The 25,700-nt window shown below is 47.0% G+C and overlaps 1 protein-coding gene across 3 annotated transcripts in view; it reads right to left on the reverse strand.

Annotated features, from left to right (window-relative positions):
• LOC147706878 (uncharacterized) overlaps positions 1–22,114 on the reverse strand; it is a 542,740-nt gene extending 520,626 nt beyond the window's left edge. For 2 of the 3 annotated variants that reach the window (XM_086926108.1, XM_086926109.1), the window contains exon 1: positions 21,595–22,114. In XM_086926108.1, coding sequence (XP_086782234.1) covers positions 21,595–21,702 — 108 coding nt within the window. In that variant the 5' untranslated portion in view covers positions 21,703–22,114. The remainder of the gene's footprint in view (positions 1–21,594) is intronic. The other variant, XM_086926107.1, reaches the window with a different exon arrangement.
• Positions 22,115–25,700: the final 3,586 nt, after the last annotated feature.

A 25,700-nucleotide genomic window follows, 5' to 3' on the forward strand; every position in this document is an offset into this window, starting at 1 on the left:
ATACCCGTCCTGTACCGCCCTACATCACTTGGGATCCTTCACCCGAAGGAAGTGGAAAGAACCACTTAGGATTAGGTAGATTGTGGCCTAATCAAAGTGTGAAGGGATGTAAAGTGTGTGGGTATAAATTATTGTAATGGTATCAGGGGGCAAAAAAATTAATTAACAAGAAGCAGTGCATGAAGTGCTCACTGTAGCATGTGAAAGTGAAAGAATTAATATTGGGTTGTGGGAGTGGAAAAAGAGTTTATTGGGGTCCTACCCACACCCAAGGCTAAAAAACAGTGCAAGTAGTGATAACAAATAACTACTGAGATTTTATCTTGGTCGACATGTTTCTGCAGTATTCGTTGGTTCAAAAGATACCAGTCTGCTTCATCAGGACCTTCTTATAAATAAAGTGCAACTGCTGATTTAAAGTGTATAGTGTGTATTAAAAATCATATCACCTGAGAGCACCGGTGGACATGATCCAGTCAATGAACAGTGGACAAACACACATAAAAGACAACAAAATGCACACAGTTAATGACGAAAGCTGCAAAGCACACAGATAATCTCGTGAAGTACATATATGCCAAACAATTTATGGTCAGTGTTTGTAACAGCATTCAACTCTATGGACCAGGTACATATATCCTGGGTTTAACCAAACTTATATTCACTCACCCATGTTCTGGGGAATGGACTCTCCACCTCACCCGGCAACAGCTCAGGTACAAATGGAGCACCGTTCTATTGAATGTGAACAAAGAAAGAAGAGATGAAAGAGGAAGAGTTCGCTAGAACTCAATCTGAAAACACATTCCCTCTGTCATTTGGGGATTTATAGCCAGAGGTAGAGGCGAGTTACTAGTGTTGGTAGTGCCCTGTGATATTTAGCCGTGGGCAAATGTAATCTCCTGCTTCAATTGGCACAGTCTGACGTGTTGAGTCTAATGAAGAATCACCCTGCTTAGCGCGGTGGAAGGGCGATCTGTTATGTCTCTAGAGTTGTTAACCCACTTTGCGCAATAAGTAGGCACTCTCATCCATGATGTAATAAATATTTGAAAATTGCCTTGGTGTCTACTAATTCTTTCAGGGACCACCCATTTTAAGCATAGAGCACTCGAGGACCGATCGTGATCTCTGATCGAGTCAGCACACACACATGTATTGCCTCCGTGCTCTAAATCAGAAATGCAACAAGCCTGTTGAACTTTCCTTAGTGCCTGTCCTGCATCTACTTCTCTTCGAGACCACCCGTTTTAAGTATAAAGTATTCACAGACCAAACGTGATCTCTAAAACAGAAGAACCAGCATCCACACCAAATGCCTCCGTACCAACCCTGTCCCGCTTACCTGTCCGTCGGTACTCCTCGCCTTCCTCTAGGCTGACTGTGGGAGGTACCGACTAGACAGGAAGCGCGATATTTAACCCAGGTTTAATTGGTCAAGCGCACAACACGTGTGCAGCGTGTTAACGCGCGTCACCAAGCGCGTTGCGAGACCAGAGGTAATGTAGTCCGGAAATGTAGTCCGGAAACTCCCGCTAGATAGTCTCCTCACTTTACTATTCGCCGGCGGGACAACACGTGAACCTCGCGATAGCGCGCGTTTCTAAAGCACACATCCAACCAGGATGTAGTTTCTTAGTCCCTGTTTATATTCAATAGCGCGCGATCGGCGCTGAAACTACAAAATAGATGGGATTTGTAGTTTAATTGTAACGCTTAGCCCCCTTGTTATTTGTAAGCAAAGGTATGTGATATGACCTGCATCTGAGTTGGAGAAATTGTATATTTCTTGGCAGAATTGAGGACAGTGACAAGAAATTAAGCACTGATGAACTAGCATGCCTACAGTTTTAATTCAAGTCAGTCCCTCGCTGGAAGAAATTAGGCACTGATAAAATAGCATGTCTTCAGTATTAAAGAAATGCAGTCCCTAGCTGAAAGACTGATGGGAATTGGTTGGTAGATAGTGTGTTGTGGAGACAAACATGTTTCTACTCCCAGTGGGTATTGATATTGAACAATATGGATAGTATGCAACTTGTGCCATGATTTATAGGGACATCCACGGGATGTCTTCATTCAGACCCGTGATATCAGTTTGAAGTTTGTGCACCCATCTCTGTTCTCTGCGATGTAAAAAAGTACTGATGTCTGTGATATGTTTAGGGATCATCGGCTGTTCAAGCATAGGTCTGTAGGTGCATGTTGTGCCTCCAAGAAATGTTTTGTCATACGGGTTGTTTGTTTATTACAGCGTATTGAACTCTTGTGCTCTGAGATCCTCGTCTTCACTTTTCTCGTGGTCATACCCACATACCTTTTTTCGCAGGGACAGCTGATTAAATAAATGAGGTTAGAACTGTTACAGTTCGTGAACCTCCGCTGTTCCCAAGGATGTTCTGTGCCAATATCGAGTGTTGTGGATTTGCGGGTCTGAGGGCATGCTGCACATTGTCCGCGAGGGTGATGTCCAGTTACAGCTGGCATATCCCACAGGGTGCCCGTATTTCTAGGGATTTCAGTCTTTGGTCTTGTATGGACCAGTTTGTCCCTAAGATTAGGTCCCCTTTTGAAGGCAAATAGGGGAACGGGTAGTGTGTCATTTCCCATATTCAAAATGCCCCAGTGTTTTTTGATGACACTAGTTATTTGGTTAGATAGTGTACCAAATGTTGTCACACATGTCATTCTTTCTGTTTTCTCTTTTGGCGGTAAGATTTCCAATAGACTCGCTCTGTTGTTATTTTGTGCTCTTTTCTTGGAGCGGTTTACCAATTGTTTTGGATAGTCTTTCTCTAAGAGATCTTTTCTTAAGTTGTTTGCATGGATTTCGAAAGATTTTTTATCTGAGCAGTTTCTGTGTATGCGCAGAAACTGCCCATATGGCAGATTGTCCCGAAGGGACTTTGGGTCGCAACTACGGTAGTTCAATAGGGAATTACGAGCCATGGGTTTTTGATAAAGCTCAGACTTAAGTCCATCCACCGTGCCAATGATCATCAGGTCCAAGAAGGCCAGTCTATGTGTGTTAAATTCCATGGTAAATTTCAGGAACTGATTTCTTTGGTTCAACCATTCATGAAATTCTTTCAGTTGGGTTTCTGTCCCACGCCACACTACCAGGATGTCATCAATATAACGTTTCCATGCTCGCAGACACGATAGGTGGGGGTTGGTGTCTGCGAGCACATGCTGTTGCTCAAATTGATGTACATACAGATTCGCGAGACTAGGGGCAAAAACGCTGCCCATGCTAGTCCCGCTGATCTGCAGGTACAAGGAGTCCTCAAAGGCGAAGAAATTCTCCGTCATGGCCAGTGTTGCCAGGTTCATAATAAGTCTGACTGGAGTGATGGAGTTTAGTTCCCGGGACAGTAACAGGTCTTCTATTACTTGGAGTGTCTCCGTCTGCGGTATAGAAGTATATAAACTTTCGACATCGAATGACACCAACAGGTCTGTTTTGATGTCATATTCCATGTCAGGCAACAGTCTCAACACATCTTTGGTGTCTTTTAAGTATGAGGGCATCTCCCGCACCATAGGCTGTAAAAACACATCGACAAAGGTCGACAGAGGTTCTAATATCGAACCTATCCCTGATATTATGGGTCGGCCAGGTGGTGGGCATTGGGCCTTGTGTATTTTAGGGAGCTGGTAAAAGTATGGGGTAATCGGATTTGATACCCGCAGATATTGGCCCTCTTTTGGAGTTAGCCAGCCTTCGGCTAGAGCTTCTTCAACAATGTGAGCTATGATGTTAGTTAGTCTGGCAGTAGGATCCTCCTTAAGTTTTTTGTAGGAACGCACATCGTTGAGTTGGCGAAGGCACTCATTCCGATACGTATCCGCATCTAGAATGACTACCCCACCCCCCTTATCTGCTGGTTTAATTACAATGAGGGGGTTCTCAGTTAGGTCTTTGATGGCAATTTTTTCAACTCTAGTCAGGTTGGAGAACATCTTCTGTTTGTTGGAGAAGAGCTCCTTTACATCATGGTTCACCGCTTCTTCAAACGTTAGTACCTTGGGAGGTTGGCCTAACACGGTAGGGTTGAATGTAGAGGGTTTCTTCAGACCAGTATTGCTATTAGTAATTTCTTGTGAACTTCCGATGGTTTTATTTGCAAACAAAAAATGCAGCCTGATTTTGCGATAGAGCTTGCTGAGTTCGATTTGGGCCTGAAAAGGATCCGTGTGGTTTGTTGCAACAAAGCCCAGGCCTTTGTTTAGCACTTGCTCTTGGATTACAGTGAGTTGCTGGGAGCTCAGATTAATCACTAGACTGGCGCCGCTGTGGTTGTCGGTTGTTCCTGCGGGATCTTCTTCCCACTCCTCAGATCCATGGTCTGGGGTGGTATATTCCAGCGGACCTGTCCTACTCTGGGAGTTCTTTGACGACCCCGGCTCCTCCTGCCCCCTCCTAAAAAAGGCTGTTGGTTATGGTCTCCATAGAATGGAGGTGGGCCATATGGGTTCATCATGGGTGGGAAAGGTGCTTGTCCCCCATGGTGAAGGTTGCCACCACGGTGGAAATTGTGGTTGGGGGAAAGCTGGATTGAATCCTCTCCATCCTCTCCTGTTCCCACCTCTACCTCTTTGTTTGAAGGAAGATTGGCTGGTGTTTGATCCATCGGAGTCACTTGAGGCTCCATCGGAGCTGGAGCTCCCATAATTTGAGCCACCTTTGTTTCCAGTTTTCTGATTGGTGGGACAGAAGGTATCACTGGTATAGGGATATATCTTTTCCATAGAGAATTTGGCGAGATCCTTTTTAAACTTCTCTAGTTTTGTAAAAAGTATCGTGTCTCTGAACTCTTTGCTAGACTTATTCCCATCATCCTGGTGTTTGGTAAATATTTTGCTTGATGAGATTGTTGTCTTAATCTGGCCTTCCAGGACCTGGATCTCTATCAATATTCTATCGGCTGTTTTTTTGGCCGTTTTTATGATTAGACATAGCCAGTCACGCGTGCATTTCCACGCTATTAATGACCAATCATGGAGGAAGGTTTTGTCGTCTAGAAACAGACGAGGAACGTTTCCTACTATGAGGCAGATGGGTGCACAGTTGTTCCTTAAATAATCTGCCATGATGATGCCGTGTACGCACACTCTAGCGTGATTCTTTTTTAAAGTAAGTACCTTGGAAAACCACTGGGCGCCGTTTAAGTCTGCTACTATGTCGTCCATCGTTGGATGTCACATGTCTAGCTGGATCGCTTGGTTCTGGATCCTCATGTCGACGCATAACCAGATGGCCCTTGGTTGTTTGGGCTTCAGTACAATCACCAGCGGGGAGACTCAGGGGGTGGGACCACACAACTTCTGAATGAGTCCTTGGTTTTCTAGGTCCTGCAGTTCCTTCTACACGAGGTGGCGAAGATGAAATGGGACACGCCTCCGCCTCAGTGCTGTTGGCTTGATGGTTTTGTCGATGTGGAGCTTCACCATGTGGTATTTGAGTTGCCCCAAGTCCCTGGAATAGTTGTGGAAGCTCCTTTAGTATGTCTTCTGCATATGTGTCGTGGACTTGCTTAGCGAAAAACACCAACTCCAGATCTTCCATGGTGTGGCATCTGAGCAGCGTCCCCTTCTGGACTTCCGTGAATTGGAACTTGGCTTTGATGGAGTGTTCCGCGCTGGTGAGGTTTATTTTGATCACTCCCATGAGCAGTAAGGATACAGTACTGCCGTATGTGTATATCTTGGGCGAGTTCGAAGTGAGGGGTGTTCGAGGGGACAGTTTTTCGTATTGGCTTCAATCCATCACGTTCACAGATGCTCCTGCGTCTATCAAGGCTTGAACCAGGGTCTCATCCTTTACAGTGCACATGGGTGGGGGACACTTTTTGCAACCCGAACGTCCAGCGAACAAGATTACGAAGACGTCGTCATTATCATCTTCATAGTTGGCAGCAGCTCCTTGCACCCAGGGCGTGTCCGTGGGGGTGAGGTCTTTCGGAGTCAGGTGATCTAGGGTTGTGGTACGCCCTCTTGATGTGTGTCGTGGACTTGCTTACCGAAAAACACCAACTCCAGATCTTCTGCGGTATGGCAACCGAGCAGCGTTCCCTTCTGGCCTTCCATGATGTGGAACTTGGTTTTGATGGAGTCTTCAGCACCGGTGACGTGGAGTTCGATCACTCCCATGAGCAGTACGGGGTGGTCGAGGGGACAATCTCGTATTGGCTTCAATCCATCACGTTCACGGATACTCCTGCCTCTATCAAGGCTTGTGCCTCCTCTGGACCGTCCTGCTCCACGGCGGCAGACACTGGCATAGTGATTGATCTTGCCGCCCTTGGAGCAAGTCTGCCTTCTTGCCGGGCAACGTTCTTGTGACTTGTGGTCGAAACCGCAGTATTCGCATTTCCCTGTGGGTCTGCTGGACAGGGCCTGCATTTGTGCTGGTCCAGGGCGCCGTTGCACAGCATCCACAGTCTCCTCCTTAATGGGGGTGATCCCTTGGTGATTGGGTAGTAGCATTACTTTGAACCCTTTCGGCTTCCATTTTCTCCGCCCAGCTCTCGGGCAGTTCATGGGAGCGTGCCAAAACGAGGATCTTGTCTAGGGACATCCCTGGTTGGCAGAGTATCTGGCGTCTTAGCATGATGGACTTGCAGCCTTGTATTATTTGCGCGCGGATCTCCTCCGGTTGGTTGATATTTATGCATGTGCGCACAAGCCTCCTCAGCCTGGTATAGAACAGGTCAACTCTCTCTAACTCAGTTTGCTTGGTTTGCCGCAGCTTGAACCTTTCATAGTCTGGGGTCTAAATGCCTGTTAAGGGCAGCGACTGCCGCGTCTTCTTCATCCCCAGTATCTTGTAGCGTCTCAAAGAGTTCATAGTGTTCATCAACCACGAAGTGCATCAGCAGGGAGAGCTTCACCGCCCCATCAGTCTCTCTCATTACTCTAAAACAGTGATTGAGGCGTCCCAACCATAGCTTCCACCAGGGCTTGGCTGCGACAGGGCCAGCAAGCTGGCTGAAGGGGGGTATTGGTATAATAGAGGCATCAGAGAACGGCGCTGGTGGCCCCTGCGTGGGCACTGTTTGCTGTGGGGGTGGTGTGTCTCCCATGTCCAGCAGAACTCGGGATCCGTGTGCTCTGTGGGCAAGGTGTGGTGTGCAGGGTCCCAAGTGATGGTAAACTGCAGCTGTTGCACAGCTCTAGGCTTAGCCAATGACTGACCTGGAATATGAGGGAGCTTTCTCCTTCCCTTCCTCCTTATGCAGTCCAGATTGTGGGTGCGGCAGGGTGATCCCCCTTTGGTCCTGCGGGCTCAGCATGCTCCTGACAAGGCTTTTGAAGGTCCAGGAAACCAACTGCTGGTGTCTCTTTATTGTGGTTCTTGAATGTAAAGTGCTTTTCTGCTGGCTTCACTTCAACCTTGAGCATGAAAATCATTTCTTTGGTTTTCTCTGTTTAACGTTTGTCAGTATTTCCTTATCGTTTGTATTCCTTCAGGTGCGCTTCCTCTCCAGACGGGGTGGGGTCATTACCCCGCAAGGCCACAGATCGCCTGTGCGGTGCGCCAACCGCGATGAGGGCTGTACAGGCCAAGCCCCTCCGCCACGTGGTATAAGCTGGCCGGGGAGCAAGAGACAGGCCGCTGAGACAAAAGAAAAAAAATAAAAAATAAGAAACACAGGTTCACGGTCGATGCGGAGGTCGTTCTACCACAGTGGGGCACTGGTAGCAGCTTGCAGGAAGACGGCAGGCCGCAGATGGCAGGCGCACACCGCCGAACAGGAGAGGGTGCAGCTCCTGAAGCAAGGACTTCAGAGGCTGCCCCGATGAAGTTGGAAGTGGCCTGGCAGTATCGCGGACCGGCTTTGGGTGAGTGTGGAGGCAGAAGGGAGGGAGAGGGTCCTGGTCTTCCTCGTCGCCAGTGTAGAAGTCAGGGCCTGACAGGGTCGTTGGCCAACCTGGAGGCGAGCTGCACACACAACAATCAGTGTCTCTCGGCTAGGGGTCATGTGAGACCCTAGCCCTTTTATTTATACCCTCAGGCCAAGCCCGGCCACGAGGGGTGCCTGCAAACACAAAGTATGAGAGAGAGAAAAGGGGGGCGGGAGCACTCTGCTTATCATCTCAGTGCTGTTTGACCCCTTTGCATCCTGGTAAATGCAGTTAGTTCGCACTTTCAAGTCGCTGTAGTTTTTAACCATTGTTGGTTCTGGCAGTGCAGATATCTCTAGACACTAGTGTTTCAGGGTTTAGCCCATTGTCAGTAGAGAGCATATAGTTATTTAGAAACATGGAAAAAGTCTTTGGGGGTTGCTGAGAAGGAGCTTAAGTCGTCGCAGGTCACAGTACCTATCCAAGGCACACAGGTACTACACCGGAGAGCTCCTCAGCTCGAGGCCGAAGAAAACAGAAAAGGGGGGCGGGGGCACTCTGCTTATCGTCTCAGCGCTGTTTTGACCCCGTTGCATCCTGGTAAACGCAGTTAGTTCGCACTTTCAAGTCGCTGTAGTTTTTAACCATTGTTTGTTCTGGCAGTGCAGCGGGGTCAAACAGCACTGAGATGATAAGCAGAGTGCTTCCGCCCCCCTTTTCTACAAAGTGTGAGAGAGGCCTGGTGGCTCTACATTAGACACAGACCCAGAGTAATGGTCAAATCAACTAGTTTGTTTCAAGCCACACAGCAATGGCAAGGGAATTCAATAGCTGAGGCCAAGACTGCAAAGACAGTCTGTGCCTTGAAATAATTCCCAGTGACGATAGGAAACAATTAAGAAACAAGTGGATAAAGGGTAAAGAGCTCGAGAGGGCACGACTTGAACAGAAACCAATAAAAGGGTTTCATTCCCCAAACCTTAAAGGTGTTCTTGTAAGGCTGCCTCAATATCTGCTGGAGTGAGACAGGTCATTCTAAATAAGATGTAATATCTATGAAGGTGATCTAGAACCCTTCAAAGAAAAGGAGACAAATCGAAGTAAAGCTCTAATGCAAGTACTGTAATAAAACCAAGCTAGAATATGCAGTGGTAAAGACCTTAGGTCTTGCCTCAGCAAGCTGGTGCAATGGTTATTTATTTATTATTACTGCAAGTAGAGGCATTCAAAAAAAGAAAAAATATGCCTCGAACTAAACAAGGCTGCTGTATGATTGCAATGCAAATGTTAAGTTTCAAAAACATTAACTGATGTTATATCTGTTGCATTAGTGATTTATTTATTTTTGGGTTTTTTTAAATAGCAATCATTTCAGTTGCCCCATTCAGTTTATTATTTGTGAAGGAGTGTAATAAATCTCCGCTTAAACAAACACCCAAATCTCAGGCAGCTACAATATTACTTTATAACTGCAATTTTAACAAGCATTTGCAAAGCCAATAGGTATCTCATTGGCTGCAAAGCCAATAGGTATCTCATTGGCTGCCAGTCGATTGGCTTTGTCAAATGTTTGTTTTAATTTGCAATTGTTTTCGTAAAAATATTTTGCCATCCCAAATCACTCTTTGCTACTGCAATCCCTGGTACCGCTGGGAACTCTTTTGTATGTGCTCTTTGTGAGAGCAGTATGCCCTCACTCGCCGTGGAGTTAAAGTGGGCTGACCCCCTGCCCCATGCTGTATTCTTAGGGGGCAGATGAAAAATGTGAATGGAGCAACAACAGACAAACAGAAGAAGAAGGCTGGGTGAAAGCCCCTTTAAGTATCATTATATATATATATATATATATATATATATATATATATATATATATATATATATATATATATATATATATATATATATATATATATATATATAATATCTGTATATATTCGAGGTTGTCCTTCATAAAAATATCACTGCATGGTTTAAGTATAGCATCATTACTTTGTACACATAAAATAGCTTCCACGAAGTAAATACTAATCCAACTTCCTTAAAGTGCAACAGGCATACATTTTTTAAAAATAAAAAAAGGTTAACAATGTCAAGTATACTTAAACAATGCAGTGAAATTATTATGAAGGACAAAAACGAAGATATACAGTTATAAAATATTGTGAATTGTCCCTTTACAATAGGGGTTGCTAACCCCTCCTGTGTGATTATCATTGTATGCTGTGAACGCCTGCTATTGTTTTTATTGGATTTTATTGATGAATAAAATTTGTATTTTGAACAAAAGCATAGTTCCCTTTGCAATTCACAGGCTTCATAGTATGAGTGATGAAATGGAAGAGTAGTGCGGACTATGGTGTTTGTGATAAGTTGAAGGAGTTAACGGGTACTAATGTGACATGAGGGATCTTTTTTCTTGTGATTGATGACCTCTACCGGCCAATAGAAAAGGTTGCAGGGTCTCCGAATCGTGACAGGAAGGGGCTGAGGGTAGGTGAATCGACTATTCCTTGAGCCTCATGGAGAGACAAACTGAGCACTTCCAATATGGCTTCCCACCTACCTTGTGATAACATTGACAATAAGAAGCAATGTTCACAATTCCATTGTGCACTCTAACTTGACAAGCACTTTAACCTTCAAGTCTAACCTTGGAAAATCTTCTTCCGGTTTGCACATTTAGACTTTCTATCCACAGCCACTCCACGGTTTGGAGTGTCCCTGTCAGCCTTACAAAGTCATAATAACCTACCTAACAGTGGAACTAAGATGTAGGCCCAGTTTGTCCCATTATTACAGCTAATAGCAATACCAGCATTACACATACCTTGTATCATGATGAACATAAACAGTTTGGCAATGTACAGGCCCAGACCACGTTACTTTATCTAATTACAGACTGGATGTAAGCAGAACACAATAATTCTGTAATTCAGAGCACTGCAACGTTTAAGGAGCGTCGACGAAATCCCACCCACTACATCATGGGAATTCTTCGGCCGGTCACTGATTAAAAACTTCTCATGTACCACACGAAAAACCAAAAAAAGGTAACTCAACTATAACAAGTGCTGAAATTAGGAAATTAAAAATCATTGACCAACTGTGCACTAAGACTAGCACATAGGCACCCAGGGGAAGATCACTTATTTAATACATACAAGCAAGCTGAAAAAGCACTTCGACAAGGAATATTCTTAGAGAATAATAAGCACTCTGAGCAGTTCTGGCTAAAAATGATACATGCAAGTAAAAACCAGAACCCAAAATCTTTTTGGTCGCTTGCCAATTCGAAAACACACAACCAAGGAGGACAAAGTAGTGCGAACATCCCTTAAGTCGAATGGGTATCCTTTCTAATGACCCACTTTGAAAAACCAGAAAAGGAAGAATGTGCATCGGCCAAACCTCCAACTTTGGCCCCTCAACTTAACTTACGCCGATCGCTAGGTACAATACATGTTGGGACACCTGAGGAACCCACTGAATTGAACATAAGGATGCCATCGGTAACCGACACCAAATCGCTGCTCCAGCATGAAGAATCGCCCCAATGGGTACCCACAAAACTAGAAACTTTAACAAAAAGAACAGCACGAATTATAACCGAGGGCCGCTCAGACAGAGCTCCCGGGCCAAATGGTCTACCACAGGCTCTGTATAAACAGGACATTGACTTTTGGGCTAAACGATTGGTATCCTTATTTACTTACTGCTAGTCTTACCGGAATCTTGGTGTGGTGCCAATATACATCCAATTTACAAAGGTGGTAAGTGATCGGATCCGAAAAGTTACAGGATGATTACTCTATTGGATGTGGAATCCAAATACTGCCCCAAGTTGCTCCTTCAAGATCTGGCGTCTTGGGACACAAAAAAAACATCTTATACCCTTTAACCAGACAGGATTTGTGCCAAAATCAGGTACCATAAACAACCTGCTTGCAATATCTGTTGGATAAAGCAGTAGTGACAGGAATGCTAAGGCATGGCTGTTTTGTTGACTTCAGACTGCTTTTGATCGCGTGCACAGATGCCAACTATGGCTCAAACTGCAGAAATGGGTGTTTGCAAGCCATAATCAAGCTACACACTAATACATGGATCTGTATAAAACTTGGAGACGGATCCTATATCTCCAGAAAAATACAATCATCAAGTGGAGTAAAACAAGGTTGTGAGCTGGAGCCCGTCCTTTTTAATCTCTTCATTTCCGATCTGCCGGAGTCACTCAACGAAGTCAACTCTCATCCTCCAAAACTTGCCGTTGTAAGAGTTAGTGTATGCGGATGACCTTGTCCTGCTCAGCCACACGAGGATCGGCTTGCAGAGACTACGTGATTGGCTGTCTCCCTATACCATCAAAATTAATTGGAACTAAACTTATCAAAGACAAGGGCAATAACCTTCGGGTTAAGGAAATACCAAGGTGGCAGTTGAAGGGTAAAAGTATTGATAGGGCCGCTTCATATAAATATCCGGGGGTCCACATGGACAGTAGGGGTTCATTCTCAAAACAGAGACTAGGTAGAAGCTAAAGCTTGGACAATCCAGGTGGCATTTAAGAACCTTGCAAGGCAGCTGTCCGGTTCAAGCCTGACCCCTCTTATAAGGGTCATAAAGGCAAAAATCCTCAATTACCTCACTTACAGCCAGGAGATCATGCAAGGGAAAGACAACAGCCTCGTGAACAAAATAAAAAAGGATCTTTAAACAAGTGCTGAGCCTGCCAAAAACCTCATGCACCGCTCAAATATGATTTGAGTTTGGTCTCCAAGATGACCAAGAAGTAGGGGCTGGAGCATTCATTAGGTTGTGCAACAAGCTACGTACTTCCAGAGAAGGAAGTTTGGAGGCTTTTTTGTGGCAGGAAACTTCAGCCGGTCAGCTTGGGAGATCATACCAGTGTTATTTACAAGACTCTTTAAAATTCCTGGATGCAGAAGAAATCTAGAGCGCCTATCCATCGCAGCAGGCACTGAAAATCTATGTAAAAAAACGCCCACTTCTGGTCCTTCCATTCAGATAGAGCCCAACTGGTACAACATAACCATGCCTGGTCAATCATATTGGGGTTTAAGCAAGAGGTTGTAGCACCTTATATATCATGCACATATTCAGTGATATGGAAAAAAAGATTCTTGGCCCTGAGAATGGATGGAAAAAAAGATTCTTGGCCCTGAGAATGGATGAATGGCCATACATTTATCACTTGCCAGGTTAGCGCCGCACAAACACCAACATAACGTGCAGGGAGTGTGGGAGCAGCAAGGAAACAATTGAGCACGTGGTTTGTCTTTGTCCTGCACTTCTTTATGATCGAAAGATTTTTGTAAAGTGCGAATGGAACAAACTTGGCATTCGCACTGGTCGACAAGCCATCCTTGCATCTATGAATCCGGACAATCCAGTGCTTAATATCCGGTTCACCAAGTTTGTCACAAGAGCAGTAAAAAGACGATAAACTGCGAGAGCCAGCAAGCTAACAACTGCTAATCCATAATGAGTAGACCTAAGCCCTTAAAAACACTCCTTTGCTGCTGGGAACCTGGCGCTGAGGGCTAGCTTTTACTCTGCGCAGTCTTTGGTTCAGGATTTCGAGAAATTGGCTGCAGCGGTTCAGGAGGGCTCTGAGTGCTCTGACCTCCTGGCTGCTATGGAACAGCAGGCTAGGCTGTTGGCGGACATTACATCGGACGTTATTAAGTCTTCGGCTATGTCCACTGGGGCTTTGGTGGCGGCATGTCGTTCCCTCTGGCTCATGTCCTGTAAGGCTAATCCTGGGGAGAAGGCGGCTCTGTTGAAATTGCCTTTTGATGGACTGGCTCTGTTTGGGGACCAATTGCCTGCCATGATTTCGAAGGCTTTCAAAGAGCGGAAGCATGCCTTGCCATACAAGGGCGGGTCGGCTCCGTCTGGAAAGCCCTGGAGTAGGGCCCCTAGATCTTCCCCGAAGCGTAATTCTCATCAGTCTTTCCGCAGGCGGCGTTTTCAGACCCGTTTTTCTCCCACGCACGCTGCCTCCGCTCCTAAAGGCCCTGCCAAGAAGAGTCCCTGACAACTACTGTCTGGCTGGTTCCCGGCCGGTGGGTAGTCGTCTTCAGCAGTTTCTTCCTCGTTGGCAGCAGGACGTTTTGGATGGCTGGGTCCTGAACACTGTGGGTCGTGGGTACGTGTTAGACTTCCTGCAGGTTCCGCCGGATTCTGGGGTTCAGCTGACTCCACTGCCTGTCTCCGGTCCCCGAAGGGTGGCTCTGCTGGACGGGGTGTCCTGTTTGCTTGCCAAGGCTGCCATCTGCCGGGTTCCTGTCGAGGAGGTGGGGACAGGGACCTACTCCATTCTGTTTCTGGTTCAGAAGGTGACCGGCGGCTTTCAGCCTGTCCTCAATATCAAGTGGGTCAACGCCTAGGTTCGGCCCGTGCACTTCCGTATGTTGACCCTTAAGGCTATCATTCCTTTGGTTCAGCCTGGCGACTTCCTGGCATCCGTGGATCTCGAGGACGCCTATCTCCACGTCCCTGTTGCCGCTGCTTCTCAACGTTTCCTGAGGTTCGCTGTGGGAGACACCCATTTTCAGTTTTTGCGTACTTCCCTTCTGCCTCAGGTCTGCGCCCAGGGTTTTCACGAAGGTCCTAGCGCCTCTCGTGGCTCTCCTTCATCCGGAGGGGGTTTTCATTCATCCTTATCTCAACGACCTCTTGCTGCATCCGGCGGGGGAGTCTCTTTTGCTCACACATCGGGAGGGCCTTGGAGGTTCTTCAGGGACATGGATTTTTGGTGAACTGGGGAAAGTCTTCTTTGGTCCCCTCTCAAGGTTTGGTGTTCATCGGGCTCGTTTTCAGTCTTTGCTCGGCCATGTTACCTTGTCTGACAAGCGCCTGGTGTCTCTTCAGTCGCAGGTTCGGGCCTTGATGTCCCGGGAGGCTCCTCCGGCGGTCCAGTGGCTGCAGGTGCAGGGACACATGGCTTCCGTGGTGTTTTTGCTTCCCTGGGCTAGTTTTCATCTCCTCCGCCTGGCCAACTGGATCCTGTTGGGTTCATCCCCGGGGTCTCAGAGTCTGTTGTCCCTGCTGCACATGACGGACCGGATCCGGGAGGAGCTCTCCTGGTGGCTCAGCCGACGTCACCTCCTGGCAGGGGTTTCACTGGCTCCCCCGGCTCCGCTTGTGGTGACTACGGACGCCAGCCTGTACGGGTGGGGTGCTTGGCTGGGGTCGGAGCAGGTTCGGGGGTTCTGGTCACCGCTGGATTCCCGGAGGTCCTCCAACTGGTGGGAGCTAAGGGCGATTGGGCTTGCCCTGGTGCACTTTCAGGACTCTCTGAGGGGTCATTGGGTGTTGGTTCAGACGGACAATGTGGTGGCGAAGTCCTATGTCAACCGTCAGGAGGGGACCTGGTCCAGGTCCTTGAACTCAATTGCCAGTGGCCTCTTTCGGTGGGCTCAGGTCTGGGTGCTGGGTCTGTCGGCTCTCTACATTCCGGGGGTGTACAATGTGAGGGCGGATCTGTTGAGCAGGGCCATTCCGTCATCTCTGGCTTTCCCTCTCCTTCCCGGTGGGTCGTTGGGGCCTCCCTGTGGTGGACCCGTTTGCAGATCTGGGGAATGCCAAGGTGGTCCGGTTCTGTTCTCTGGGCAGGTGTCCCGGGTCTCTGGGGGTCGACGGCTTGACCTGTCCTTGGCCTCAGGGTCTGCTGTATGCCTTCCCTCCCTTTCCACTGCTTCGGTCCTTTCTGGTGCGGGTCCGAAGGGATTGTGTTCAGGTGTTGTTGGTGGCTCCCTATTGGCCTCGGGCGAATTGGTTTCCTCTCCTGACCGAGTTGTGTTGCGACCGGGAGTGGGTCCTTCCGGTGGTTCCGTCCCCTTTGGAGTTTCCGGCCCTTCCCCTGGATTCTCTGCGGAGGTTGCACCCGACTGACTGGCTGTTGAGCGGCAGGGCTTAGCTGGGTTGGGGGTTCCTGCCCAGTTGGCGGTTACATTGCAGGCGTCGCGTAGGTCCTCCACTCTGCTGTCCTATGCTAGGCATTGGCGGGTCTTTTCGGTCTGGTGTGCTGGTAAGGGTGTTGACCCCACGCTTGCTGACCTCTTTTCGGTGATGCAGTTTATTCAGGATGGGGCTCTTCTGGGGCTGTCGGTGGCTTCTCTGCGGGTGCAGTGGGCAGCTATTCAGGCATTTAGGGGCTCCTGGCGTAATTTGCAGGATGAGGGGGCTCTGATGCCTCCTTTTTTTCAGGGTCTGTTGAACTGGTTTCCCCGCCCTGTTCGGTCCTTCCCTTCGTGGGATTTGCATCTGGTGTTGGATGTCCTGTCTGGTCCTCCCTTTGAGCCCCTTGAGGGTCTCGAGTTGCGTCTCTTGACTTTTAAGACTTGCTTTTTGGTCGCTACCAACTCTGCGAGGCGCTTGGGGGAATTGGGGGCCTTGTCTTGCAAGTTTCCCTTCTGTAAAATCTTTTCGGATCGGGTGGTTCTGGTTCCCGTTTCGTCCTTTGTCACCAAGGTCAATTCGGCTTTTCACCTCAGTCAGGAGGTGATTTTGCCTGAGTTCTGTCCTGCTCCTTCCTCGGCTGAGGATTCTCGCTTGCAATGTTTGGATGGCCGACGGGCCTTGCTGTGGTACCTCGATGTTGTGGATTCCTTCCGGGTGGGGGACTTTGTTTGTTAACTTTGGTCCGGCTCGGAAAGGGGTTAAGCCTTCCACTGCCACTTTGAGTCGTTGGATTAGGTCCACGGTCTTGCTGGCTTACCATCTTAAGGGTGTTGATCCTCCTGTGGGGGTTCAGGGGCGTTCCACTCGCAGTATGGCGGCTACGGTGGCTGATTTGCAGGGGCTTCTGTGGAGGAGATTTGTAGGGCGGCGACTTGGTCTTCTCCATCTACTTTTGTCCGCCACTATCGAATTGCAAGTCTGGAGCGTTTGGATAATGTTCTGGGCCAAAGGGTCTTGTCTTCTATGCAGGGCCAGGGATGTTGATCTGCCGTGTTTATGGCACTGTATTAAATTTTGGTGTTCTTTATCACTCAGTTGTCCGACTCCATTTTCTTCTGCTTGCTATGTCCTCTGCTTGCTATGTCCTCACTTGTATTGAAGGAAGGAGAGGGAGGGACGGGAGGTAATGCTTCCATTTCTAACGATAATGGCATTACTCCTAGTCCTACTCCCTCGCCTTCCTTCGAGGACCCTCCCTCCCGGCGCAGTTCAACTGAGTGCTAGCTCGGTTGTTTATGTACAGGTGGAGGTGGGGACGGGCAGAGTTTTTATGCTGGGGGTGAGTCGGGGTGGGTCTGGGTGGGAGGCGGGGCCTCACTTGTATTCAAGGAAGGCGAGGGAGTAGGACTTGGGAGTAATGCCTGTATCGTTAGAAATGGAAGCATTATTGCTCTACGTAGAGGACCAAGAATAAAGTATACGTGCGACACAAAAGCTCCCGCTTTGTTCTACAACAATGTGCAATTATGAAGGACAATAGTGCGTAAGAAAATATGGATATTTTATCCTATATGTTGCGGTGACTGATCCTTCTTTCTTCAACAATTGGTTAATCGAGTACTGTGGCCAATCCAAGACACTGCAGAAAAACACCTCCAACCAAAAAAAACTTTTGAGGCTACTACAGTCATGCAAGTGTATTTTTACTTCAGACCTTCTGCTTTGAGATATCTGATGCATACATTGTTGGGATGGAGATGACCCCAAAGAAGGGCTCGGGCCCCGCCCTCTGCACATGAAAAGAGCCCCATTGGAGGCTTCAGAGTTGACCTCCACACCTTACTTCTTCAAGGCCAGAATACCAGGTTTTCGTCTGCCTGCACGCTAAATGAATTTAAGAAGCCAGTCAAAGTGAAGGTGTCGAAGGGCCCACAGAGTAGGTCCCGTGAACCCATGGGTGGCTTTCGAGTCCCCATGCTGTACCTATTCTGGCTCGGGGGTAAGACCTCATTTCTCCTGCTCATACAGGGCCTCTACGGTACAGCGGCATCTCCCGCCTCCACTGCTTTACCTATTCTCCATTTGAGGGAAAGCTTGCATTGCTCCTGCCCCTGCGGGTCCATCTATTTGTGTGTTATGGAAGCTTGCACTGCTACTGCATATACTGTCTGGAAATGTTCACGTTTAATATTAGGAGGGCGGGAATAGAAGCACAAGGGTGGCCAGGACAAATAATGCATATGTATGAAAGACAGAATTGAACATTTTAATCAAACTGGTACATATGTGTGTTTATATACATGAGCGCATACACACCTAGAGATAAATAGATAGATACACAAATATGTAATCTTTGCAGGTGTCCCCAGCAGTCTTACCTATGGCCCAATGTGCCCCCTCCCTCCATAAAATTCACTTCTAGAGAAGCTATTGATTTTGTCCCTCGCGTAACCCGGTAGAAGTGGAGACACGGCAACGTTTATTATTCAGACACTTGGGGGCATATTTATAAATTACTGGTGCATCCCTGCAAATTAGCAGGGATGCGCCAGTAATTGTGCGCCATGCCTCCGCCACCCATGATGCGCCGCATTTACAATGCGGCGCACCATGGGGCAAAAACGGCACAGATGCGTCACGCATCTGTGCCGTAAAGGTATCGCATTGCAGGAGTTGCGACGCAGCTCCAGCAATGCTCTGGGGGTGCCCATTCTACTAATGCTGCTTCAAGCCTTACGACTGCTTCAAGCAGGCGCAGGGTTTTGACGCAGCATTTGGCCTAAAAGTGACTGAGTGAAATCTTGTAGATTTCACGCAGCCACTTTTAGGAGGCGTTCCTGCGCAGGAACGACCCCCCTGCACCAGAACGCCTCCTTAAGGCACAGGGCTTTACAACGTGACGCATCTCCCAGATGCGTCACGTTGTCAATAGCCCGCACCATGGCGCATCTTTTGCGCCGCCACTGCGTCACAAAAGTGACGCAACGGCAGCGCAAAAGAGGCGCAACAGGCTTGTAAATCTGCCCCTTGGGGTTTGAACAGAAAGCAGTCTGAAGGCCACGCAGAGTCAACATTACAATAAGTTTGAAAGGTTAATAAAAATGGGCGTATTTAATGGGAATGTATCATACTGCATAACATTAAAGCACTGTGCTCTGCTTCAGTCAGCACATTTGTGTATCATTACTATTTACTACACATGAAAAACTGGCATAAACAACGCGCACAACTCGGATTAGGGCAACCTTAGCTCACAGGACTGACGTCTTTTCAGTGAATTACCGCAAATAAATAGCGAACATTACATTATTTCCATACTTTTTGCGTTCTGAAACTGCTGCTCTTTGTGTAATATATATTAAGTAATTATAATGTAATAATAAAATAATGTGTAATATATATTAAGTAATTATAATGTAATAATAAAATAATGTAATATAATTTTTAATATAAATGCGTGTCTAAAAACTATTGCTGTAAAAGATGCTGACCCAATTTTTTATAGCAGGAACTAAAACCGATCTAGTTGTTTAACGCATCCTGTCAAAATTCATTTGAAATCATAAGCATTATCTGCCGACGCCATCGACTCCAGAGCCCTGGAAATGAACCAGAGGCACTCGTATTAAACTTTCCATCACAGATGTTTCTCGTTAACGCCCTCTAGCGTCCGTTCCCAGGAGCACACCCTAAAAGTACAAGAATACCACACAGCAATGTGGTCTCACTTCGCTGCAGCAGCAGCAGGGTGACTGGCCCGCTGACGAGGGACCCTGCCGTGCGCTTACAGTGCCCTGGAGTCCAGAGGGACTTCCGTCTTTCAAAGTGGACTAATCCAGCGGTAGATGCTGAAACACAAAAAGGCGCACTTTTTATACTAAGCCCCCACATAATCTTAAAGTGTCAATTCCCCAATGGCATCACAATTTGAGACTTCAGTTAAACAGGTAGCAGTAGGCGGCTGCAAAACTACGTCATATCAGTTATTAGCGATATGACGTGTCCACTGTCACAAGACAGCACTTGTCAAAACAAGATATATATATATATATATATATATACACACACACATACATACATACATACACACACATACATATGCCACAGCCCCACTAAAAGCATGCCTCAGCGTAGCTGCAAGAATGATCAAAGGATCGAGAAAATTCAACCATATCTCTCCACACTTGAAAGCATTAAACTGGTTACCGTACGAAGCCAGAATTCAACTAAAAATGGCATTTATCACTCATAAAGCAGTCCACTACAACACTCCAAGATACCTTGCCCAAAAAATTGAACTATCTGGAGAAAACAGACCAGCTAGGAGTGCCAAGGAGTTAGTGCTGAGACCGCCCATCTTCCGGAAGAAGAAAACCTACGATAGAGCTTTCTCAGGAGCAGCACCCAGAATCTGGAACTCTCTTCCATCAAACATTAGAAAAATAACAAACAGCGTCATTCAAGAGGGAATTGAAAATATTCCTAATGAGCAAATACCTCCCATAGACGATACCAATCTTTTAAGCTCCATGTTATACTATGGTAATCCTTGTAGTTGGTATCGATTTGTACTTAACTTTGCTATTTAACCAGGTATAGTTATATTTTACAAAACTGTATCTGTTTATTACTATACCTGACTATGTCTATGCTACCTCATGCAATGTAAAGCGCTCTATTACCGAAGGGTCTTGTTCGCGCTATACAAAACTCTCTAATAAATAAATATATATATATATATATATATATATATATATATATATATATATATATATATACACACACACACACACACACACATCCATATGGTTACCGGAATATTACAATGGAGAGAGCACATGGAAAGGTTCTCATAAGTAATTTGCCTTTTAGAAATGCAACATATACAGTCAGAACGCCAGCAGCTCACATTTGCAGTGTTATTTTGCACAAATTACAAGTGCTCTCGTAAAATGATATTGGACTATTTACAACTGGTTTTTGCTGGACCTGTCCTCATCAAATGGATTTTTGAACATTGGACCATAAATGATAAGCAGGAAAATAAAGGCAAGGGTAATTCTACTGGTAAATTAGCAGCTACAGCCCACCGACACCAATAACTAAATCACAACATTTAAATATATTACTGTATTGTATGTGTAATTAATTCTGTTTGCATTTTGTTTCAATAAATCATTCTGAACTTAAAAATATATTACACTCATATTTCTGTATTCCACTGCGCCCAACCCTTCCACCATATACCACCTGGTTCCCTTGATACCACAAAAACCTAACTAAAGATGCATCGATGCAAAGACAGAAAATACCACAAACCCCTCATTAAAGCTGCATCAATGCAACGTTAACTACACGCCGAGCACAGTGGGCGTACACTGCAGCAAGGCTGTGTATTTCCTTACTTAAAACGCAGAAGCTTAAACAGGATGTGCAAAATCAATGCTTTGACAAAAGAAAACACTTGCGAAGACTGGTGTGTGATCATGCTACATTGCACGGTTTCAGTCGTGAAAAGAATCCTGGTGCAAACAAACTGCACAGGCAGTTGTGCAGCAAGTATGCAGCGAGCCTGGTGGATAGCGCCCCTCTGTGAGTTGGCCTCTGTAGGCGCGTGCTCAGGGCACAGGCCCGAGGCATTTTAGCTGCCTTTGTGTGAGCCCTCAGCCCAGCCATGAGGCGTGCTCGTCTCACACAAACTAAGGCACTTTCAGGCCACGTTGCAACACCAAAGGAGCGCCCAGCAGGTTAAATCCCACTGCTGGGCGCTGCGGCGACTGTATCACAGTGCTACTGAAAGTTAAGGTGCACTTTTCTTACCTTCAGTTGGAAGGGCTGGATTTCACTTAAACTCTGGTTCCTGAGCTTTCTGGTTAAAATCTTCAGCATTGTATTAGTCCAAGGGTCGTGGGAGGGTTGAACATTCATGCACAGACACACACACACTCACACACAGTGCAGCAGCCCTGCTGAGCTGAGGGGTGTCAAGGAAGGTTTGCAGGTACACATATTGTGGCTGCCACTGTATACTCCCAGGGGCAACAAAAAACGCATTCCGGTGTAAAACAAAAACTTCACTTAAGAAAATGCAAAACTCCTGCTCCCAGCTTCGGAAAAATGTCTTGCAAAAAAAAAAATCAATGTTTAGGGAAAAAAGTGGCCATAAGTGTCAGGATGGTAAACTCTCTTCCAAGAGAGCCCCCAGGCCCTGCTCAGTTCATGGTGATTTGGAAAGCCATGCTTGCAGAACCCTGTCTCCGGCCCGGAGCAGCCATCCCCTCCTCACCCGGCAGCCACACTCACTCACACATGCACACTACACTGGCTCTCTGTTCCTCTCAGGCTTCCAGCAATGTGAAACTTGTAGCAAACAGCACACCCAGCCGCCGGTCCCATTGGTTGGCTCGGGGGACCGTGTCAATAGCCGTGGGCGGGGCTTGCATTTAAAGAGAGACTGGTGATGTGCAGAGATGGGCACTTTCCTGACAGAGCCGCGTTAGACCAGCAGGCTGCCCCGAGTCCTCGTGTAACCCGAGTCCAGCATCCTTCTCCAAGACAGGTGACAGACAGACCACCCCGTTTCACGTGTTTTTAAGGAATGCTGAAACATGTCTGTAATGCAATATAGGTCACTTTTTTTTCTATCAGTTTTATATATAGCGCGAACTAGACCCGAAGGTATTGGAGCGCTTTACATGAGCACCAGTTACATCACACGAGAGCACGTTCATCTTTGGTAGGCACGGGGAGATTAAGTGATTTGCCCAGAATCACAGGATGTTGAGCCGACGCCGAAACTCAAACTTGGTTCCCCAGTTCCAAAGTCGGCGGCTCTGGCCGTTACGCCACGTCCTGCTTGAAAACACTATTATATGCCTGAACACTTGAACAGACAAAATGGAGCTATTCAATCAGGAAAAGGAAGATTTGCCAATTATGGTAGTGGAATGAGTGTTATTGTGTTAGAGGTGACGTGAAAAACATTACTAACTACACCTCAACTGGCGTAACCAAAAAAAAACAGGGATTCTACCTCCTAAACAGAGAAAGTTGGCACTCCCAGAAGTCAGATGGCAGGCTTTCTCCAGGGCAGTTGGCTCACCCTATTGGCTGCCGGGTGCTGCTGTCATGCCATGGCCCCGCCCGGTGGCAGGCGCCCAGCCCTGGGCGCACCGTGAGAAGCCGTCACCGCGGAGCTGCGCGTTACTCAGCACTATTAAATAAATGCACGATTGCAGGGTTTAACAAAGGCCGCGGCTTGCTAGAAAGCGTGCAAGAAGCCGAGCTGCAGCCGGGAGCTCTTCTGCAAGAGCACGTTTGCTTCGGCTGTGTGTCTTTTTTCCCTCCAGCTTTGCTTTTTAATGAGCGCGCAGCAGGTGGGGCTCTCTGGAGGTTTCTCGTTGCCTAAAGCCCGAGGGAGTTCCGGGTGAGCCCATACGCAGTGTTATGCCAAACGTACACACGGTAATGATGCTTCAGTGGAAGCCTTTTTTGTTCGTTTCTAGATTCAGAAAAAAGCCCCAAAAGTTACACGAATAGAAGCCGGAAACGCAACATTTTTCCTAAATTTAAAATATCGCAGCTCTGGACCTACATGGTATTATTTTTCGCTGGAATATTCCAGAGACGCTCTCGCCAAATCCTGTGCCCCGATTGGTTGCTCCGTACAGTGTTGTAACAACTACAGCTCCTTGAGCCAGCAAAGCACTGTGGCAGAAAATAGGCCCTGGCACCAAAATAAAAGTGTCTCTCAATAGAGAATTAGATAGCTAACAAGGGACCCCTACATTGCAAATTGGGGACGTTTTGTACCTGCAAAAACACACCCTGTAAGTAAGTGTTTGGAAAAAGACTGCAAGACAATTATTATTTTTAGATGAGAAATCCGCAGTAAAACCAGGCCCAGCAGAGCATAAAACAGGCCCTGACAGTGAACTGAGACCCGCTGATCAGGCCGGCTTTAGGTTAGTGCGACTGGTGCAGTTGCACTGGGCGCTGACCTGGAAGAGGGGGCACTGACCTCAGGGGGGGGGGTCTGTGTTTAGCAAGATTTAAAAGCACCTGCTGCTGATGTTTCTTGTGATCCGGCTTTCAGGCAGCAATAAACATGCCAAGATATCTCCCGTGATTAATGTTCCTGCTGGAGAGGTAGATCAGAGTTTTGTCAAGTGGCAGTTTTGACTCCCCATAAACTGCTGTAAAGGGTTAATATGCCTGCTAGCTGAGTGGATTAGTAAAGCCAGCCTTTACTAGTGCTTTAAGAATGAAATATATGTGAGAGAGGCGCTATTTAGAGATGAGGGGCCCTTTTTCCGGGTGGGAGGGAGGGAATCTGAGCATGAGGTCGTAGGGAGGGGGGGCTGTTGTTGGGTTAAAAAGGGGGAGTTGAGGGGATCACAGTGTTTGTCCTTGTTGTCAAGGGATGTTAAATAAATACAGCCTTCAAGATAATGAGCTTTAGGTGGCCACTTTGTAAGGGTGTTGCAGATACAGATGGAATCCATTCAATAAAAAAGCTGTTACCCAAGGGCGGCTCCTCCATTATGGCGCAGGAGCATCGCCACACTGAAAAATATAATGATCATGAAACCAGTTTATTGTCAATTTATTTTTCTTACTGAGCCAATTGGCAGCTTTAGGGCGGGGCTAGCCTGACCAAGCGTCACGCAGCTGCAGGGTGGAGGAGAGTTGATCACTGTCAGTTCACAAGTCGCTTTGTCCGGCCGTCTTAGGAGAGCCAGACTGGCATGCACACGTATATTTCTTCTACCCCACTATATTGTACAGCCAGGTGGCGAAAAGGCACAGACTCCCAGTGCGTGAGCGAGCGTTAGTTCAGCCCGCTCAGGCCAATCACGGCGCTGGGAGCCTGCTGGTATTGCCAGCAGGAGAGCAGCGTTGTGATTGGTCGCTGGGAGCCTGTGCAGTGTGCCCAGAGTCAGGAGAGGAGCACCGAGTCAGAGGCCACAGTGGCAGGTAAGTGCATTTTATTTATTATTTCCCACTCTTCTCCGGCGTTTGCGTTGCCCACGACTTCGAGGTTAGACCAGCCACCACTGCTGTTACCATCACTGCCTTGACATCCGTGCCCAGTTCTGGAAAGGACAGCTGAACTCAACAACTGCCAATTACGAATCACAGCAAGTTCTACTCATACACCATAACTTGTGATTCACCAATTGTACTCACTAGACACAACTCTTGGCTCAATCAAGGAAATATCAGTGAACCCAGTCAAATAGCTGGGCAGTGGCATAACTCAAAATAATGGAGGCCCAGCAGAATGTGATGAGGGGCCCGGAGTCTCCGATATCTCATAGATGGCATAGGTGGTCGGCTCAAGGAGGGCCCCCGGAAGTGTTGGGGACCCCTTAAATGTTGGAGACCACCCCTGTCTTGCCTTCAGGTACTGAAGGGGCCTGAGTTATGCCCCTGTAGTTGGGTAAACGTTTCCCACCTCAATGGCACAGCCCTCAAAAGTTGTGACGGATCTTCACATGAAACCTACTTCTATGCATTAGAAATCTCTTAAGCCCATCACTCATATCTCATGGCTGCCGGCTGTATAGGAACTGATCGTGACATCCATAGTCTCTCACCAATATTTACATTCAATATAAACTCAAAACTTACTATACTCACATACACATAGAAAAACAGAGCCATTTAATTGGCAAAGATGCCTCAAAACAATACCAGCTGTCCACTGCCAAGACTTTGTAAACACTAGCGGAACAAAACAAAAAGCAATGTTCTTTGGCACACACATCCAAATACCCCATTTAAATTCATAAAACAATGTTGTCGGCCACCATTCAACATCGTTATCACTAGACAATGCAGACCTCATAGAACAACAGCAAGTATGACTCACATCTAAACATCTCAAGATACACGCAAACACAGTTTCATCAGAGCCCTTGGAT

The sequence above is a fragment of the Lissotriton vulgaris genome, chromosome 6 (genome assembly GCF_964263255.1).
Source record: "Lissotriton vulgaris chromosome 6, aLisVul1.2, whole genome shotgun sequence".
NCBI lineage: Eukaryota > Metazoa > Chordata > Amphibia > Caudata > Salamandridae > Lissotriton > Lissotriton vulgaris.